The sequence below is a fragment of the Nesoenas mayeri genome (genome assembly GCF_963082525.1).
Source record: "Nesoenas mayeri genome assembly, chromosome: 17".
In the NCBI taxonomy this organism is placed as follows: domain Eukaryota; kingdom Metazoa; phylum Chordata; class Aves; order Columbiformes; family Columbidae; genus Nesoenas; species Nesoenas mayeri.
In genome coordinates, this window is record NC_137565.1 from 14102221 (window position 1) to 14122703 (window position 20483).

At 51.4% G+C, this 20483-nt stretch overlaps 1 protein-coding gene across 2 annotated transcripts in view; it reads right to left on the reverse strand.

Annotated features, from left to right (window-relative positions):
• The window catches only part of AIFM3 (AIF family member 3), a gene marked incomplete at both ends in the record, with an annotated part of 35281 nt that overhangs the window by 14083 nt on the left and 715 nt on the right, over positions 1-20483 (reverse strand). For both annotated transcript variants that reach the window (XM_080355563.1, XM_080355562.1), the window contains 7 exons: positions 160-246; positions 2728-2840; positions 4913-5009; positions 5586-5630; positions 6985-7094; positions 9171-9280; positions 14130-14343. In XM_080355563.1, coding sequence (XP_080211689.1) covers positions 160-246; positions 2728-2840; positions 4913-5009; positions 5586-5630; positions 6985-7094; positions 9171-9280; positions 14130-14343 — 776 coding nt within the window. The remainder of the gene's footprint in view (positions 1-159; positions 247-2727; positions 2841-4912; positions 5010-5585; positions 5631-6984; positions 7095-9170; positions 9281-14129; positions 14344-20483) is intronic.

Sequence of the window (20483 nt, forward strand, 5' to 3'; positions counted from 1 at the left end):
GCCCTGGGGCATAAAACTGGGCAGCTGGGAAAGACACAGCATTGCTGCAACAGCATCCAGCGAGCCGAGAACAGAGAGAGCGGCCGCATTTCCTAAACACAGCCGTGGTGTCCCAGCACACAGAAGACACCATGCAGGTACACGTAGGACTCTGCTTACCTGCATTTCGGTCAGGATTTCGATGTCATACGTGCGGAAGAACTCCTTGGGGCGCAGCGCGATCTGCTCTGGGTGGGAATCCATCGACTGTAAAAAAAGCCATTTTTCTGTCAACTGCTGTGTGTTGAACAGGCAAATGGAGAAATGCCTGTTACCAACAAAAGTCAGCAGTTGTCTGAAGTCAGTCCTTATGGCATGGGCTGAGTTGCTCTATAGGGGCTGGAATCAAAGCCTATTCAAGTAAAAGTTGTCACAGGATGCTGGACTGGGCTCTGGTTCCCTCTCTGCCTGCTCAGCACAGTGGTGGCATCGACAGGACTGCAGTGAGTGCTTCTGGGTGTCTGCAAAGCAGCTCTGAATGCAGTTCCCCGTAACACACAAGTTCAGAGAGGCAAAAGAAAAGTCCCATTATTTGGAAACCAACCAACTGCTTTGGGAAATGGAAGAAAAAAGACCTGTAAGAACTATCAGGATTATCACAGCAAGGGCAACGCTTCCAAAAAGACCTGAGTTAATACAAGTTCCCTCGAAAGCCAAAGCAGGGGTGTGTGGCACATATCTGCTTGTCTTAACTGCCATGTGCAGGTTCTTGTCCTTCTCAGCTTTCCTTGGTCACTCGGGTGAGACCTACACACAGGGTTGAGCTCATGTTCGAGCCTGAGCTCCTCTGTCCTTCTAACTCTGTGGCCACAAGCCCAGACATAGGCTGGGGACAAGCCGAGCCAAGTGACCCATGTGCAGGCTGCTTCGTGCTCCAGCGCATCCCTCCTGCCCGCAGCACCGTGGGGACAGGCATGGCCACACACGCCATGGTCAAGCCCTGCAACACATCACACAGCACCGAGCAGCAGCATTGTCTGCCTGCACCACACAGGCACAATGTTTGAGGTGACCCAAGAGGGACAGGGGATGCAGGAACAATGGGCTTTACCGTCTGTCCCCGGGGATGGATGTGCAAGGCTCTTCTCCCTGGAGGTGGCTTGGTCAGGGGCTGGGACGAGCCCTGCAGGACACTCCCTCACTGTGACTTCAGATAACCCTGTACTCAGAAGAGACCCGTATCTTAGGACTTGAGGCAGGTGCAGGGTCATACGGGTTTTACTGCAAATTCTTTAAACACCCAACGTTTACATAGAGGAATACCTGACCCCACGGCACGGGAGCGGTGCCCCCATACTGGTGCACAGGGCGGGCAGCACAGAGCTGTGCACAACCACCATGGGTTTTGCTGCTGCTCAGTGCTCCGGAGACAATAACAAGGACATTGCAGCACATCAGGGAGCAGGTCATTGTCCAAAGGGGACAAAGAGGAACAGTCCACTGGGACCTCAGGATGGATTGATAACGGGTGTTCAGCAAGGCAGAGGAAGGGCAATGCAGCAGGTTTGGGAGGCAAGAAGTCTGCTGTTTACAGCTCCACGTGTTCCTCCTCTAATGACACTTTCCAGGGTTAGTCCCACTCACAGTAGGATTACAAAAAATCTCCTTTTTTCCTAGTCTGGTCCAGAATATTCTGCCTTCTCTTCCATGGGCTTTGTGCACCTTCCAAAAGCACCTACAGCTAGAGGTGTTCAGTGAAGACTTTACCAAACCAAGCATAACATCTCTGCTGTGTGAGAAGTTCTTGCTATTTAATGGGAAGTGAAAAAGGAAGTTTAAGACTCACATGGTGGGGATAAGAGTTTCTGAGAGCTGCCTGGCTGGGACTGGGAGCTTCTCCAGGCTCCCCAGCACAACCTCTGTGGCTCTTGGATGCAGGTTTCAGCCAGACACTCCTCAACCAAACAGGTCTTGTCCAAGCACAGAAATGGCTTGAATGCTCTCAAAAGCCACATGCATATTTGCCTGCTTTTGAAAATCAGTTTGCCTTGGATCTGGAAGTGGAGTTAAATGCTGTCATTACAGAGTACCAGATCCCACAGATAAGCATGGGTGGGAATACATATAGGGGAATATATATACTGCCTGTTCTTATGTTATCTCTAAACCTCAAGACCAAAGGCTGCTGTCCAACCTGAGTTGCTGTCTGATAGCAAGTAAGGCCCAAGTATCAGTAATAAAAAATTGGGTTAGAAGATCATCCTGTGTCTACAAACTGGAATGCAAACTGGGATGTGTGCCAGAAAAAGTGACCTTTGCACTGTGATCAAGTTATCAGGTTGTGATGGTGACTGATAATCATAATAATTACGGCACGGTAAGAACAATGCACTAATAAAAAAACTGGTAGACAACACAATTTTTTCACATGACCCATTTCATTGCCCTAAAGATTTTGGTCCAGAAACGTAATAAGAAGATCCACCCAGGCATAAGCTGGCCGAGACAGCTACTGCTAGACCTATGAAGAACGTCTTTGTTTCTGTGCTGGAGTATTCTTAGTTCAGAGTTCATACAACTTTTGTGTTTCATCTTTCAGTCACCAAGAGAAAAGAAAATTCAAGGGAAAAGAGAGACAGGAGAATAAGGAAGAAGAAACACGCTGCTGCAACAAATAATGGTGGAGAAGGGTCTTAGGGCAAATTTTAAAACTGGGGAGGAACATGACATACCCGAGGTGATACAAACCTTACTGAGCTTTGGTCTGTCATAGGGTAAGTGTCTGTCCATTGTGCACATCACAATCCTGTCCGAGAAGCCCTCCTGGCGCAAGGTCTCTGCACAGACCAGTCCAGCAGCCCCTAAGGGAGAAGGAAAATGGGGGGCAGCCACGTGTATGGAGCATTTGCAGGTTCGAACCCTTTGCCCCTGAGCCCCCCCAGGGCTGACTCCAGAAGCACCATCTCCACTAGCCTTATTTCACAGCCCTTCCCAAGTCCAACAGCAGCTGCCACCTGCACGGGCAGCCGGTTGAGGTGGATGCAGCGGGCAGGGGGAAGGACCCTCTGTCCGGAGCATGACAGTCCTCTGGGGGACTTGCCTGTCCCTACACTCGCACACACGCACCAAGAGCACATGTGAGGAGCGCTGTCAGCACCCGCACTCCTCTCACAAGCCTGGGGAGCAGGCGGCTGCTCAGACCCTACACTGCCCTGGTCGGGGAAGGGTCTTGCAGCTTCTCCTCCGCACACTCAGCTCCTGGGGAATTTACAGCTGAACACGGAGGACATGGAGCCCTCCCCTCTTCATGGCTGAAGTAACGGTTTCATGCTCCACTGTAGAGGACGTTGCATGCAATTTCTTTGAGTTTTTTTATTTATTTGTTTTTAAACATAGAAAAAAGACTAAATCAAACAAAAAGCTGCCTTGGGGTGTGCTGTTCCCCTGCAGCCAGGTAGCCTGATGGGCACGCTCCTTCTTCCCTGGCCAAACTGGTGATACTTGGGAGTTCAAGTAAGTCCTGAGTCTCTTCTCAACCAATGAAGCCTCATCCAATGAGCATTGTAAGTACCATGGTTTCTGTAATATCAATGAAAGACGATTGACCAGGACAGAATCATGGTTTGGTCCATCCACAAAAGGCTCCTGTTGATGGAGGCAAAGGACAGTGGACAAAGGGACAGGTGGGTGGCCACCCTGTGCATGCTGCCTGGAGTACACTGAGCCAGGACTGATGCTGCACTCATGCCAGGGTGACCCTCACGTGAGCAAGAGGCCGTGGTCTCTTGCCCTCAGCTCTGCTGGGCATGGCTGGATCTCAGTCCTCAATGCAGGCCTGGATGAGTGGTCTCTTCCCAACACTGCTTCCTTACAACTCCAGCTTTGAAATCTCCTTTCCCATCCACCAGAACAGATCTTGGTCTTCAATAGACCTCTAAATTCAGCTGTTCAAGCCTGAGGAAGTTCCTTCAGCAATGTCTAACATTGCCTGTTGAGTGACCTTGCTGAGGATTTTGATGGCTGTCCAGCCCTGCTGTGCCCCAGGACAGCCCAGCGGACCTTGCGGAGCAGCAGCGTCACAGCCCAGCTTTCAGACAACAGCAGAGACACAGGCAAGGGAAAAATGTGGCCCAGCAATGAGGGAAAAGCCGGCCAGGCTGGTTTTCCCCTCTGCGCAGACTGTGAGCTGCAACTCAGATGGCAGGAGCAGGAGATTGCTGTTGACCTGGGAGCTGTGAACAAGTGAGAACAACCCCTGTTCCCTCCTAGCCCCAGCTCCAACACCAGGCAGCTGGTGTCCTCCTACCACCATCTGTTTCTCCACAACATGGCCCAGGGCAGCATCCAACCCATCACAGAAACAGGCAAACTCAGAAGGTGGGATCCACTCCATGAGGCTTTCTACAAAAATTGCATTGTACAACGGGAGCTGGGACAAGAGATAAGGAAAGCTAGCGTGGCAGTTTTGCTATTCCATGCGGGGATCTGATATTTTCTGAGAAGATGGAAGAAGCTATCTTAAGAGAAGCACTTTGAGGTGAGAGCTTTGCAGCTGCAGGCAGCTGCAACGGGACGAGACAGAGATGTGCAGGGTCCAAGAGGAAAAGGTGTATCCACATAATGGGAACATCTGAGAGGACTTTACACATATTGGTTGTGGAAATCAGGGACTACTGATGTATCTAGGGAGGATGCAGAGGAAAGAGGGTACAGGGCACCCACTGCAGAGGACTGTGACAGGGAACAGCAAAGCTCTACAGACCAGAAGCACAGAGCACCTTTGGACCATTAGTATGTAGAACAAAAAGGACCATGAAGAACCTCTGGACACAGGAGGGGTGCCAGAAGATGCATGGTACACAGACACCCTGCTCTCTGCACACCCACCCGGGAGAGGACACACATGGCCGTCCTCGCACGTGCCACCCGATACCTGCACCGATGATCAGCACGTTGGTACTGCTCAGGTTATAGTTACTCAAGGAGATGCACTTTGCCATCATCTTTGTCCTCCTCTGTATCTGAAGAGCCTATGCCACCAATGACAAGAAGAAAAGTCATTATCTTTTCTCAGCTTTAACCTGGGTAGCCAGGCAGGCGTAGGTTCCTTTCCAAACAGAGCTGATGTCTGGGCTCAAGACGGAGCACAGATGACCTCTGTCCTCACCATGCCACATTCAGACCCAGCAGACAAGGCCAAAAGGCTGGTGGAAGAGGCCTGTTTCCATGGGCAAATTAAATTAAAAGTTGCTTAAGGAAACAGGACAAGTTCAGACAAACACTTGGTAAGACCTCCTGAATCCACAGACACCCCAGCTGAGGTGTCCGGCAGCTGCAGGAGGCTGGGGGAGCACAGGCAGGACGAGGGAGGGGACACTGCACCTCTGCCCTGCTCCACTCGTGCCTCTGTACAACTTCAGGCTGTGCTTGAGACAGTACCGACACAGGTGGACCCATGTTTTACCCATGTTGGATGCTCATGTACCCTCATGTTCAGGTACTGCTTCAGCCAGGGAGCCCAAGGAAAAGCATTCCCCCCATCCCATGCCCACAGAGCAAAAAGCAAAAGCATAGGTCTTGATTTTGGGATGTCAGTGGCTCCTCACCTGCTTGCTTGCTCGGATGTACACCTTCTCCTTCTCGATCTTCACCTGAGGGTGACAGAACAGCAGTGGTTTGCAGGACAGTGAGCATCTCCAGCATGAACAGAGTGATTACTGCCTCTGTGCAACAACCAGCGAACAGGGCAGCAATCTCACCAGGTCTCCTGCAAGAGCGTCTCAGGCCATGGCAGGTCTCATGCCAGCTCAAGACTGTGAGATGTTTCCTGCCTCGTATCAGCTACACACTGGTGGTCAGTGTAAAACCTGATTTCCACCTCAGGCTTACGGCTGGTTTCTCAGTTCCACCCCATTCCTGCTCAAGAGACCTCCCAGACTGTGCACCTCCGCCCCAGGGGACCAGGAGGTGTCTGATGCCCATGAGTGGATGCAATGAGAGCTGCAGGGAGGAAGGAGAGCTGGCTGAGGCGCTGCTCTCCACAGACCACCCAGTATGTGCATGGAAATTGTTTGCTCCACGCCTTCAAAGAGCATGTTTATCCCCCTGCAAACAGCCATTTTGTGGATGACACCAAGCTGAATGCTGTGGTTGACATGCTTGGGGTCCCCCTAGAGGGACCAGGACAGGCCCATGTGAACCTCCTGAAGTTCAACAAGGCCAAGTGCAAGGTCCTGCACCTGGGTCAGGGCAACCTCCAGGATCAACGCAGGCTGGGGATGAAGGGATGGAGAGCAGCCCCGTGGAGAAGGACTTGGGGTTCTGGGACGATGAAAGATTGGATATGAGCTGGCAACGTGCACTTGCAGCCCAGAAGGCAAATTTTATCTTGGGCTGCATCCCCAGCCCCACAGGCAGCAGGTTTGGGGGGATCCTGCCCCTCTGCCCTGCTCTGGTGAAACCCCCCGCAGTGCTGGTCCAGCTCTGGGTCCTCAGCACAGGACACACATGGACCTGCTGGAGAGGGGCCAGAGGAGCCACAGGAATGACCCGAGGCTGGAACAGCTCTGCTGGGGACAGGCTGAGAGAGCTGGGCTGTTCAGCTGGAGAACAGAAGCTCCGGGGACCTTAGTGTGGGCTTTCAGTGCTTAAAAGGGGACTGATAATGAAAGATGGGGACAGACTTTTGAGCAGAGTCTGTAGCAACAGGACATGGAACAATGGTTTTCAACCTAAAGAGGGTAGATTTAGATTGGACATAAGGAAGAAATTTTTTACAATGAGGATGCTGAGACACTGGCACAGGCTGCCCAGAGCAGCTGTGGATGCCCCATCCCTGAAAGGGCTCAAGTTCAGGTTGGATGGGGCTTTGAGCAACACGATCTGGTAAAAGATGCCCCAGTCCAGCAGCAGGGTTGGAGTAAGTGATATTAAAAGGTCGCTTCCAATCCAAACCATTCTGTGATTCTGTGATTTCCCCAGCTGCTGCAAGAACGAAGGTCTCACCTGGAACCTGGGTAAGCTGTCCAAGCCAGGAAAGTCCTCTATGTCGCCTGTGCTGATGTTGAAGCAAGCTCCATGCCAGGGACAGCGGACCCTTCCTTTGGACAAAACCCCTGCACAGAACATGGCAGAGCAGAGTTGGTGCTGCCCTGCAGCTGCCTCCCCCCCGCCCGCTGCCCGTGGAGATCGAGCTGCCGTGACCTGGCCAGGGCAGGGGTGGCAGAGGCCAGGCCTCCCTCCTGCTGTCCCAGTGGTGGTGGATCCCTTCGCTGATCCACATTGTGGACACCACTGCTGAGTGAGGCTGACCTCCTGGAGATCAAGGTTGCTGCCCAGGGTCTCCTACAGAGGCAGGAGCTGTGCTATTCCACATAGAGCAGCTTCCAAGTCCAGACTCTGCAAGCACCCCCCTGTGGTACTCCTTCTTTACCCAGAGGTGTCACCTCTCCTACAGGACCTACAGCACATGTTGTGGACCTGGATGGTCATCAGCATGTGGGACTGGTCCAGCCATCTGGGACAGAGGGTGAACACAGTTACCAACCAGGATCCAGTATGAGGGATGCCATCTAAAACACCCACACTGACGGTCCCTTCCAGCGCCTGTGAGCGCAGGTCCAAAGCTGCTGGCTCTGGACTAACCTCACTGCAGCAGGGCCTGGGGCTGCAGTCTCCAGGAATCACCTCCTCAAGCCTTGGTAGCACCTGGAGCAGGCAGCACCTCAAACAGAGCACCACTTACTTGGAACAAGTATGTTCAGAACAGATCCTGACACAGCAAGGAGTCTGCATACCACGAGGAAAGCACGAGGCATGCCCAAAGCCACGAGCAGACTCCTCGCAAGCGCTTGCTCAGAGGCTGCTGCCTTGAACTTTGTCTTTCCCTGCTCCAAAGAGCTGGCTCACAATGCTGGAGCAGGGCAAACGGCTACAATTTGGCCACACCAAACCGGTCCTGAGCTTGCACCTTTGATTGCCAGGGCACAGCCGTGTCACGTCTCATCACCCACCACCTGTGGGGACACAGAGGCAGCCCCTGCACTTGTGTAGCAAAGCCTGTATTCCCCAAGGAGATCCCTGCGCAAGCAGCCAGGCTCCGGGATGCACCCGCAGGTCTCTGCGAGGCAGGTGGGCTCTCACCTCCACTGGACACCAGAGCAGCGTGGGGCTCTTTGCGCTGCCCAGCGAGACACAGGCCCCAGGCGAGGGGCCGAGACCGTGGCTGCGGCTCCTGGCCCTGCGGCTCCCCGGCTGCTGTGGCTCCCGGCCCTGCGGCTCCCAGCCCTGCGGCTCCCGGCCCTGCGGATCCCGGCCCTGCAGCTCCCGGCCCTGCGGCTCCTGGCCCTGCGGCTCCCCGGCTGCTGTGGCCGCCCAGCGCTGCCCTGAGGGCTCTCCTCAGGATGCTCTGATGTCTTCCCCGGGATCCCACCTCCGGCAAGCTGCCCCTGCCCCAGTCCGGGTGACGCATCTCTCCAGCGTGCACCTGGGCCGGCACTGCCTGCTGCCGTCACTCAGGCCCTGGCTAGGGACCTGCCTGAAGCCCATGCTGAGAAAAGGACAGGATGCGTATTTTTAAATGACAAGATGGGAAACCACTGTACCTCATCCCATGTCATTCAATAACACCAGCAACATTTCTTTTTGCTACTGAAAGGATCCCATCAGCTCAAAGAGCTTCCCCTTCTCCCACAAACAAAATTTGATTTACAGGGAGCTGTGGTTTTGTGGGTTTTTTTTAAGGCTGAGTAGCCTGGAAAATCAAAAGGTGATTTTTTTTTTCTCTTTAAGACTTTTTTTTTAACTCTTCAGTGCCTAGGAGGTGATAAATAGAACTATATCAGAAGCCTCATACAATCGGGCTTTGTGTGGGGCAGTGCTGCAGCTGTTTCATACCATCCAAGAGATCTTCAGCTCCAGCAAAGCCAAATGTAATGGTGCCTGTGCTGTTGTGTTCTTCAAAGTCATGCAAAGAAGCCCCATCCCTGTGACCAGCAGTGCTAAGCGGGGGTCATCAGCAAACCAGACCTGCAGCAAAGTGCTCCCAGAAGTTTTGTGCAACCCCAGCTTTCTGCTCATGCCTCCCTTGGTGAGAAGATGCTGAGATGACATCCAAGCTGGATGACCACTGACCTCTTTTGCCAACACTATGATTCCCTTGGCTCACCTCCTAGGATATGATGCAGACTGACCTTTGACCAGTGGGGCCCCATAGTGGGGGCACTTATGTCCCACGGCGTGGAACTCGCCACCCTCCTTGATCAGCAGAGCCTTCCCGCAGCCCAGGTCCACTTCCCGCATCCTGGGGAGGAGCAGCACAGAAAGCGCATGGCAGAGCGTCTGGCTGGCAGAGGATGCCACCTCCTCACCCTGCACCCTAGCCCTGGTCCCACCAGCCTCACCCCACCTCCAGCTTGCTCACCACTGGCTCCAGGTGACTTAGAGTAGGTCACTTCTGTCACTGAGCCAGTTTTGGAGGTGGCTCTGCTGCTTCCAGCCTGGGACACATCCAAGCTGGGCCATTGAGCAGCAGCTTCTTCATCCATCACTATTCCAAGAGGTGGCCCAAAGCACCTCCCCAGCTGCCTGGAAAGTTCCTGGTGGTCTCCACTCAAGTCCAGGGGGTCAGAATAAAGCTTTTCAGAAGTATGGGAGCAAGAAACCAAACTGCTTTTACTGTGACATCACCTCCCCTCCTGGCCCCAGTGGTTCAGCAGGTCCCTGCCAGGCTTGTGTTCATTCACTCAAACACAACATTTCTGAGACTTGAAAATCAGGAGAGGCGATTCGGATCCTTTGGGGTCTGTCTGGCCTTGGGGTCTGTCTCCCTGAACCTCAGGGGTTGTGCTCTGGTCCTGGACACATCCCAGGGTCAGGTATGTGGGTCACCTTTTCCTGATAAAACCGCCACGACAGGATACACCTACACGTAATCTCCTTGTTGTTACCCTCAGCTATTTTTGCAGAGTAAAGCTCACACAGTGACCTGCCTGTCTGCTCTGGGCCACTGGCCCCAGCTCTGCATCACAGAGGGACTTTGCCTCCCCAGCGCTGCTGGCACACAGCCCCCTGTTAGCACAGGACCAAACCCAGCCCTCAAGCCGCTTCTCCAGAGAGATTTGGGTGCTCTTTGAAACACCACAGTTGCTTGGGCGGCATCCTGGACAAAAGCATGATTAGCACAGTGGGAGTCCTTTATACACAAAGCTTTGCAGTTTTCAGGCTCCCTGGGTCACTCCTCCCCACCTGCAGAGGTCTGGAGCATCTCCATCTGCTGAATGAGTGATTAATGATGCCATTAGTGCTGGATAGAGGCATTTTAGAAAATCCTTTATAGCTCCTTTGGTTTGATCCAGAGCTGATTTGCAGCAGCCACAGCATCCCCCGGTGCCCAGCAGCGCCCAGGAGGTGCCCATTGCTCTGCTTGCTGCAGGCTGCCCGCGCACCGGTTTTGCAATGCAGCTGCAACATGTGCTCTTATTTGAAAGTTTCCAAGCCCTGCAGACCATATACAGAGCCAGGCAGCATATAGGCAGTTGCATTACACTGGGCAGTTATACTGACTTTGAAATATGAGTCTTTCAACCATTCATCATTTCCAGGAGGCCACCCATTGCTCCTCTCTGCAGAGTCCTCTCCAGCACCGAGACCCAACTCCTCCACCTGCTCAGATCTTTGCCAAGGGGATGTCTGCAGCTTTCCAGCTACAAGGGCAGCACAGGCTGCCCAAGCATCATTGCTTAAGACTGACATTGCCCCGCACTGAGCAGACATTTACCCTCTGGTTTCTCACTATGTCTCCAACAGACCTTTAATACTAACATGTCCTGTCCTCGCCTCCTTTTCTCACTGCTCAGGTGTTCCCTTTCCAACCACAGCCTTGACGCACCCTGTGCAATCCATGGCCCTGTGTGAGGCACTGAACCTCTTCCCAATGCAATTATCAGCAGCTGCCTCCCTACAGCAGAGCCCTCCAGGTAACCATGGAGGAAAGTAGAGCCCAGAAGCAAACCCTAATTTTGCAGGGAGCTGAGTGCAGAGCTAGCACAGAGCTGCTGTTCCCTGGACATGGGCTCTCTTGCAGCCAGAAACTTGATGTTTATCTAGAAATCCTGATTGTTCCCATTGTACTAAGTGGACCATCTCTACAGCAAGTCTGGCACATTCAGGTTGTATTTGGTGTACTTTATACAGCACTGGTGTGCATAGAGCAAACCCCATGTGCTCAGGAAAGCTACTGGCCATGTGTGATCCACCAATGTGCTGCATCCATGATAGGTCTCAGGCAAATGGGAGACATTCTGCATGTTCATTCCTCTTTGGGTAACTTCTCAACTCTATCCTGTCACTTGCACCCAGGCTACAGAGACACTTGCCCAATTCTCTGCATCACAGTCATGGTGATGAGACCAGGGTTCAGTCCACCAGCACACCTGTAACACCTTCAGGTTCACCTTGGACAAGTCTCCATGCAGGAGCCTGCTCCACCTGCATCAACTGTCCAAACAGAGTAACAGCAAATGCTCTATTTCCTTGCTACCTTGGGCAAAACCAGGAGCATAGCTCATCACACCTGCCCTGGGAATCATTTTGTACCATTAGATTGGCAGCTCCGCTCCCCAGCGATGCAGCTGTTTCCTCCCTATGTAGGACACTGGGCACTTGCAGGTCCTTTGTCAGCACAAGGGGGACGGAGCAGTACAAGTCTTGCTGCATTCCGCAGCTGTGCAGGACTCCAGATAAAACCTGCCATTTGTTAAATGACAACCATAACTCTACAGGAAGATAAGATAAGATAAGTGAAAGAGTTTACAACTTACCCAAGGAACGGTGTGATCTGATAGAGTCAAAAACAAGACCTGGTGTCTTCAAGGTAGCACACAGCCACCTCCAAGGCGGCCAATCCCATATTCACTCCAGAGCAAGCAAGAGGGTGATTCAGGCTGAACTGTTCCCAGCTGACCTATTTGCTCAGTTGGGAATTTGTCCTGTTGCCCCACTCCACCCCCAACTTGAGAAGCACCAGTTAAAACTCAGGTCTGGCCTGCAAAGGACCTTTGCTCAGGAGCTGAGGGAGCATTGGGGGGCTGTTTTCCGTCTGCAGCTCATTGACCCCTCCCAGTTAACCTGCTAGGAGTTTATCCTCCAGTATCTTTTACTGGTTCTGCTCAGACCATCTTGGTGCCAGAAAGGGTGAGCAGAAGGAGTACCTTGTGCTTGCAGACTCCACTAACACAACTGAGAGGTGCCCGAACCCCCATGCCCAGACTCCACTAACACAACTGAGAGGTGCCCGAACCCCCATGCCCAGACTCCACTAACACAACTGAGAGGTGCCCGAACCCCCATGCCAGTGCCCTGCACTAAGTCTGTGCCCGTGTACACCCTGCCCAGTGTCCCAGAAAATCCCTCCAGATATCAGAGCGGGATGCGGCTCCTCTGGTCTGATCTGTTGCTTACGTGAGCTGCAGAACCTTCTCGCAGCACTTCTTTTTTGAGCTAGACTCAGTTTGCTAGAAAAAGACCAGTGAATGCGTGTCCACTGACATGCCTGGTAGCGTGTTTCAGTAGCTTCATGCACACACAGTTGAAGTGTGATCCCAGCTTCCAGACTGATGCCAGTTTCTAGGCCAGGTTTAGCTGAGGAGCTGCCTGCAGCCAGGTATGTTCCCACAGACTGCAGCCAGCTCCTGTGACCGGCAGAGCTCTTCACATCTTTTCATCTTCCACACTGCATGCTTTCCAGTCCATGTATCTATCAAAGCCCTAATTTTCTAACTTCCTTCTTGCACTGGGGCACCAAAGCTGAGCACACTCCTTTAGTAATGCCCTAGACATTAAGTTAGCAGAAGCTGTCTCCATGAACACTTGGTGTTCAGCCATCAGGCTACGTCTTGACACTGGAACAGGACCCTCCCTGTGCAACCGGTATTTCCTGGGATAGTCTCCCCTTCTTGCTTTGCTACAGCTTCAAGGCAATCCCAGTGCCCTCCTGCACTCTGCCCCAGGTCTCCCATGCCCCAGCCTGGCTGTTGTCCTCACCTGCGCAGGGGCAGGGGTGTCCCCTCAGCCCCTGGACACAGCCAGCCCTGCACCCTCTGTGCCTGCCGTCTGGTCCAGGGCATCTCTATCGACTCCTCACCCCCACCTCTCATGGGATATGGCCATTCGCCTCCAGGTCCTGATGGCCCTCCAGCACTTCTTTGAGCTGCAGCAGAGCCTGCAGCTGCACACCTCATCACAAAAAGATTTAATCCAACAGAGACCTGTGCATCCCTTTGTAGAATGGTCTAATATGTAAATTCCCATCACAATGAAAAAGTTCCTGGATGAACTTAACTAATGAGAAGAATTTATAGCCTGTGAAGCCCCTTACGTTTAGCACAGATTCCTCTAGAACATTATCACAAACAATAGCTCAATTTAAAACAAATAGTTGCCAGACTCCTGCTGTGTCCCACACACCTGACATCACTCCTTCACTGGAATAAGAGCTATTCTGAACTATGTTTTCTTTCACACAAGGACAGAGCCTGCTGACATGTTGGCCATCAGACTAATGGAACATGCTGCAGAAAAGAAACACCAGTCTGTAAACCACTGTGAGCAGGACAGGCACTCCTGAGACTTCAGAAAACTCTTAAAATCAGGACAGTGAAACTGTACACAGCTGAAGAGTGTTGCCATTAGCAAAAAATTTGGAAAATTGCATCACTGGTGAAACAGCAAATTGAAAGAGAAGAAAGGGCTTGGCTAGAAGAGCAAGGCACTGCAGAAGTGATGGAGCACACGGTCTACCCCGTCGGCTCCACCTGTGCACTACTCGTGCTGCTTTGTGAAACTGCTAAGACTATACATTTATAAAAATTTGTCAGGGTTTTCTAATGCAAGCCGAGCAGAGCCTGTTGAGAAATTCTGCTACGAAACAACACATCTTTCTAAGACAAGTCCTAGGATGGACTGTGCAGGGAACAGCAGACCTTCTGGTAAAAAACAGTTGTCACTTGTACATGATGTCATTGTTTAAGAAGAGAAGAAATAATTTACTAAGTTAAATTATCATCTCCAGAACCACTAAAGAACAAGATAGAGGGTTTGGTTTGGGTTATAAGGTCTCTCAAGTTTTATCTGCAAAACCTTTAGGCACTTACTGTCCATTCTCCAGGTCCTTCACATGGCACACGGATGCTTCCACCACATCCTTTGGGTTGTGGTAGGGATTGCTGGCAATGGGATGCTCCTCAAGGTGATAATGCCGGGCAGTCCCGTTGACTTTGTAGATCAGGGGGCTGGCTTTCCCATTGGGTGACATCTCCTCCTTGCTTCTCTCCTTCTCAGGTATCACAACTTCGATTTTCACTTCAACTGCAGGAACAAAGGAAATTTTCATTAAAATTAAGCTGGAGGTTCTGCTGTCATTCTGCCTTGCCTTCTTTCCCTGGACTTCAAAAGGGGCTGACAGACATCAGAACAAACATTTTTGGTTGCCTTGCTTGGCAGGATAAAATATTTAATATAAAACTTGGCTTGATTACCTGAGCCCATTATTCCACTGTTCTTTCTCCATGCATAAAGTACATATTCTTGCAAGCAGGCATTAGTCATCAGTGCAAAACAACCCCTCAGTCACAGTTCCTGTCCTGTTTAGTGGAAAACAACTTCAGGCAGCTAAACATGAAGCAAGCCAAGGCCTCAAGGGCTCAAACAGGCTTCAAAAAAACCCTTCAATTGTTTGTAGGTAACATTAACTGAAAGAGAAAGGCAGCACTGCATGGTGTATAAAGCTGCTTTGTCAGAGGGAGCCCAATTAACAAGGAACTAGAAACATCCAAAATCATTTCCGCACGAGGTTTTCAGCATACAGTGAATCTTCAGCATTAAGTGAGGAAAGCAAGGATTGTCCATTTTGCTTAGGTTTATGCCATTGAACAGGTTTGAGAATAGAAGCATCCCCAGCCTGGGGACCAGAGGACCAGGACACGTTGGAGCTGCTTGTGCCAGTGCAGCACATCACCCCCGACCACAACAGGGGACACCAGAGTTGTGGGTCCCCTTGTCCCCACCCTGGATGCTGGCACAGGGCAGTGATGGAGCACAGCACAACTGCGGAGCTGCCCCTGCGGCCCCCCTGCTCCCCTGCGGGATGTGCTGCTGGCCCTCCCCTCCGCAGGCAGGGACAGGGGCTCGGGGGGACTCTCCTCACCCCCCGGGGAATGCAGAAATCCATCTGAGCCCCGCAAAGGGCAGCGCTCCCCCAGCCTCGCCGCCCACCCCCGCCCCATCCCCAGGCGGGGCACCAGGGGAAGCTGGTGATGAGATCTTGTACCATAAAGTGAAAAACATCACTTTAGATCCTAGGGACTTCAAAAAGCTAAAGCCATTAATATTTATAAGGCCCAGAGGAGCTCTACAGCGAGCCAGAGTGCCAGAGACTGAAGAGGCGTCCCAAGCAAATGGGGGATTGCAGAACTTTCCCCATCTTATAAGTGTCATGCACAGGAAAAGCTGTGCAGCAGATAAAAAGTAAAGCTCACACATGAAACAGGTTAAGGAAAGGCAAAGAGAGGGAAGCAACGTGCCCCAGAAGAGCAACACAAGCCTTGGAGCAAAAAAAAGGGCAACAAGTCTTCCCAGCTTCATTTGTTGCTCCACACCATTTATTGCAAGTCTATTGAGAGGGGGATGGGAGAAAAGGTTGGGGAGAAGGTTGTTCATTCAGGAAGGGAGAAAAGCAAGTGGCCATGGCCGTCCAGGCACCGGAGGCAGGCGCTGTGTCAAGAGCTGTATGAGTTTCTGCTCTTTGCCAGCTCAGCAGGGCAGGGGATGGGGCAGCTCTCACCAAAGTGCCAAACCCTCGAAGTCGCCAGGGGCAGGATTCACCAGGGCTCTGGCAGACAGATCCAGTAAAGCCATTTTCTGCCTATCTGCACTGAACCAACAGAAAATGTCGACTTCTGTCGCATTATTGCAGCTGCCAGAAGCAGCTCTGCTCCCTGCAGGCACCCAGCAAAGAGCCCGCTTTCCGTAAGCACTGCTCTCCTATGGCGTTTGGAAAGCAGACATGGATTTTCCAGGACAGAGTTAGGAAATACAATGGACATCCATTTATGCCAGTTCCTGGAAAATGCGATCAGTCAAAGAAACAGGAGGATCACTTCATGTCGGTGAACTCACCCTGTGGGGAACAACCCCCATCTCTCCCTCAGCCCAACACCCAAAGCTGACAAACTTCATTTGTGTGAGGTGAGCACCCAGAGTGCCCACTGACCCACGGGCCTATGAACCTGTGTGCATGAAGATGAAGGTTTAACTCTGTGCTCTTAACTTCTTTCTCAGCTAGAAAAACAGATGTAAAAAGCAGCAGGTCTCTGTAACCAGCACGTGACAGCATTCCCAGCTGTCCCTGCTCAGCACTCACCAACACTGCTGGAAAAATGATCCAAGGAAAAAGATGTTTAAAGTCTCTCTCCCTCCTATTTCAGAGTACACACTTCACCACTTTCCTCCATGGGGGGTAACTCTCACTCACCTCTCCCTGACCCTTTATCCCCCTTCTCCTCCTTGTTCTTGTCCTCGTTCCCCCAGCCCCGTGGGGTGTCCCTCTGGCTGGAGACCTGCATTCCTGAGGGATGATCCCTCCAGGAATCCGGGCTCAGCAGCACCTGAGCTGACCCAGCAAACTGCTTCAATTTCCACCAGGGAAGATGACATTTAAATGAAATCTTTACAAACCCATGTTTAATTCTGAAATGCGATTGGCACAGCGTGGCTGGGTCCAGAGCGCTCCATTCCTTTGGCAGTGCTTTTCTACAACTGCTAGAAGAGGTTCCCGACCTTAAAGCAAACTGTCTGGAAAGTCTGAGGCACACACCTACAAACCTGTGCGGTGGCCAACTCCTCAGGGACCAGCCAAGGCCACCACTGTCACACAGCAGGACTGCCATGGCAGGTGGCAACAGCAGCAACCATATGCATCTAGATATACAGATAGAGGCAGAGGTATAGATATATAGATATGCTTGCTTGCTCTGTGCCATCAACATCACTTGTGTACATATATATATATGTGTATATATGTGTTTTGTGTGTTCATGTACTTATATGTGTATTTTTTATCTATATATGCACACACAGACATATATATATATGAAGGACAATGGTAGCAGGCCAGGGCTTATAAGAACATACAAAAAGTAGATGAAACAGTTTGAGCATTAGGAGGGCCTAATGCCGCACATCCACATACACCTCAGCACTGCCAGCTCTTAGTATTCAAAAATCCTTAGTCAGCTCTCCAAAAATCATATAATTGCTTAAGATATGGACTCTTGTCAAGACCATATATTTTGCACAGCTGGGAGCGCTGTGCACATGCCCAGGAACTGTGCCCCAGCCCCATCTGTCATGTTTTTAGTGTTATTTTTCCCACTGTGGACATGATGCTCTTGTGCTTTCCTTTATGTCATTAACACCTGACAGTCAGTCATTAATACCCCCACCATTATATCTCCCATAAATTTATTCCTTCTCTGTTCACATCCTCATGGGACAAGTCAAAGCCTCTGACTGCTTTTAGGCAGGTACCTGAGACATGAGGCTGGAAATGTTGGCAGGCACAGGGTGGCTGGGCTGCAGTGCAGGGCCACGGCCATTATTTTAAAAGATTAGGGCAACTAAATGACCCAAGACTTCTTTACCACAGGATTAGCTTTGCAGCATGAGTAAATTTAAACTAAGAGTATCAGGCCATTTAAAGTATCCTACTTAAAATGGTAGAAACAAGGAAAACACTAAGTTAAAATGGCAGCGCAGGTGAAGAGAGAACTGTCATGAGCCAAGACTTGTCTTGAATCTGGGGGTTCTGGGTAAGATGAAGATGCCTGGCCAAAGGGGACGGTGGAGCCAGGCTGGTGGGGCGGAGAGCTGTGCGTCCGCCTTCCCCAGCCACAAAAGCCTGTGATGCCTCAGGGTTTGCTGCTCGGGGGCCGCAGGCACAGTAAATGAGCACTGAGGGCAGGAAATGGCTTTGCACTGGCTGTATGGTGCTGACAGCTCCAAGAGCCCTGGCAACCAGAAAAACATCGAGGGTGGTGATGGTAGAGGGACCCACAGGGTACAGTGGGCACAGCCAGAAAGCCCAGTTTACCCCAGCAGGGTTTATTTTCCAGCAGCCAGCATAGAGTAAATCCATCACCGTGGGACACGTCTGGGGTCTCACTTGGCTCTGCCAGCTGCGCTCATCCCCAGGGCTCACCTCTTAACTGCAAACCTCAACAACTACTTCAGGTGGTCTCAAAGGGACTCCATACCATTTCCATTAAAAATGACAGAGCTAACGACAAAACCATCATGTCAAACATCCCTCTCCAGATGGCCTGTTCAGCAAATGCCACGCTCCCAAAAACTAGGAGGTAGGACCTGCCAGCCAAGCCTGGGAGCACGCTCAGAGCCGAGCTCAGGACACACAGCCCACGGCACCTCCTCCAGCAGTGTGCAGCACCGCTGCAATGGGGACATGTTCCCTGCGCAGAGCTAAGCGCATCCTCTGTGCAAGGGCAAAGCTGGCCCACAGACACGCTGTGCTGTGCCGGCATTGCTGCCCTGCCCCACCATCAAGCACTGAGCAAAGCAGAGCGTGCAAAGAAAAATAACCACAACTTTATAGGTTTTACAAGCCGCTCTCACACGCCTGGTGCAGAGATGGTGCTGCTGCAGCTCACACGGAGCAGTCGCTGGCTCACGATGGTTCCCGTTACTCGTCATCCTGACCTGGCTGCCTCTCCCAGAGCGGGTGCTGGGATCCCACACAAGCTGCCAGCTGGCAGCTCATCATGTATGCACCACGCACCCGGAGAAAAATAATATGCAGAGACTGAGAACTGGGCCTTCAGAAGAGGATCCGGCATCACGGGACTGCAGCACTAGAGATAATGGAAGATTACATTGCTGCTTGAACATAAGCTCTTAATTAAACTCTTAAAAAGCAGGATGGGGTCGGGCACTGCAGCAGCAGCCAGACATCAGGGCTGGCCTCCAGTACAGCCTGCATAGTTCTTTGCTGTTGCAGGACTCCACTGCCCAAAGCGCTTGTACTGGTGACCTGCTCATCTAAAGGTCTTCCTGGCAAACAGCAACTTGTGTGCAATGTCAAGGTTATCTTGAGAAACCCTGAGGGTGCTCAGGGGGACCGAGGTTCCCGCTTGGATATAAGAACCTGGAGCAGATAAGAACCTTGCACACATCTTTCAAAAATGTCTGAATAAATTCTGTGGACTTCAGGCTTCATCTGAAATATTCCCTTCATGTCAAAACAGCACTGATTGAGAAAATAGCTCTGTTCTGTCCCTGCATGATTTCCTCCTCATTTTTACACAGGATACATATATTTTTAGAAATAAGAAAGTCCAGCACTTAGCTCTGAGGGTGCACAGTTCCTGCAAGAAACGGGAATGACAAAACCACAGAAAAAGGCTGTGAAATCTCTTTGCCAGAACAACCGGGAGCTGCAAATGCATTTGTTTACCTCACTGCTTTTGCAGGTTTTGTAACCACTGAGATGAAGAACCAGGGGCTTGTCAAAAGCCTTTGAAGACTGCTAATCAAAACCAGAGCTGCAGAGACCATTACATCACAGACAGCATTTTCAGTCATTTGGCCCTGCTATGCAAATACAGTTCTACATGAAAATCTGCAGCTCAGGAAATATGCCTGCAGAGCACTTTTTGTCCTGCACCGGTCCAAGATTAAACACAATTTTGCTGATGGTATAAAATAAAGTGGAACTGCCAGCATAGTTTGTTACAGGTTTAGTCAACAAAGGCATTTATTCCTGGATGCATTTACACCCCTTAAACATTTCAAGGAAGGATACAAACAGTGTGGGTTTCCATTAAAGAAAACTTACAGTTTGCAGTGTCCAATGCCATGTTACCTTGGCACTGCAATGATCTGTAAAATAATCACAGTACAGGTCAAGGGCAGAAAAACCACCTTTATTTTCTCCTTGTGCCTTGCAAAGCAAAGGCAGAGGACCTCACTCAGTGGATACTCAGTGGGTCACAAGCAACTTGTATTGCCCCTCTGTTCAAGTCCTTCAAGCTGAAATCCTCAGTGCCGGAGGCAATGGAGATACACTGCCAATAGAAGGTCGCCAAAAGATATTTTTCCACCCACAAAGGCTACGTGTTGATGCCGACTGATCTGAGGGATCAGTGCAACTATCTGATTCCCCTTGGCCTTGGGCAGGAGCAGGTGACAAGGACAGGGTCATCCTTCAGCTCCCTCTTAGGTGGCCAAAACAAGTTGCAGGACGGGAGGTCTCCTTGGCGGCAGCTTTGAACACACCGGCTGCCCCAGCCCCCCCGCACCAGCATTGCTCCTCGGGGACCCGCGCTGCGGTGACGCGGGTGCTGCCAAGTGTGATGAGCCCGGGTGACCATGCAGTGCCTGCTCATGATGTTGCTGGCAGGGGCTCAGGACAAGGCTTAACATTGACACTTCCACAC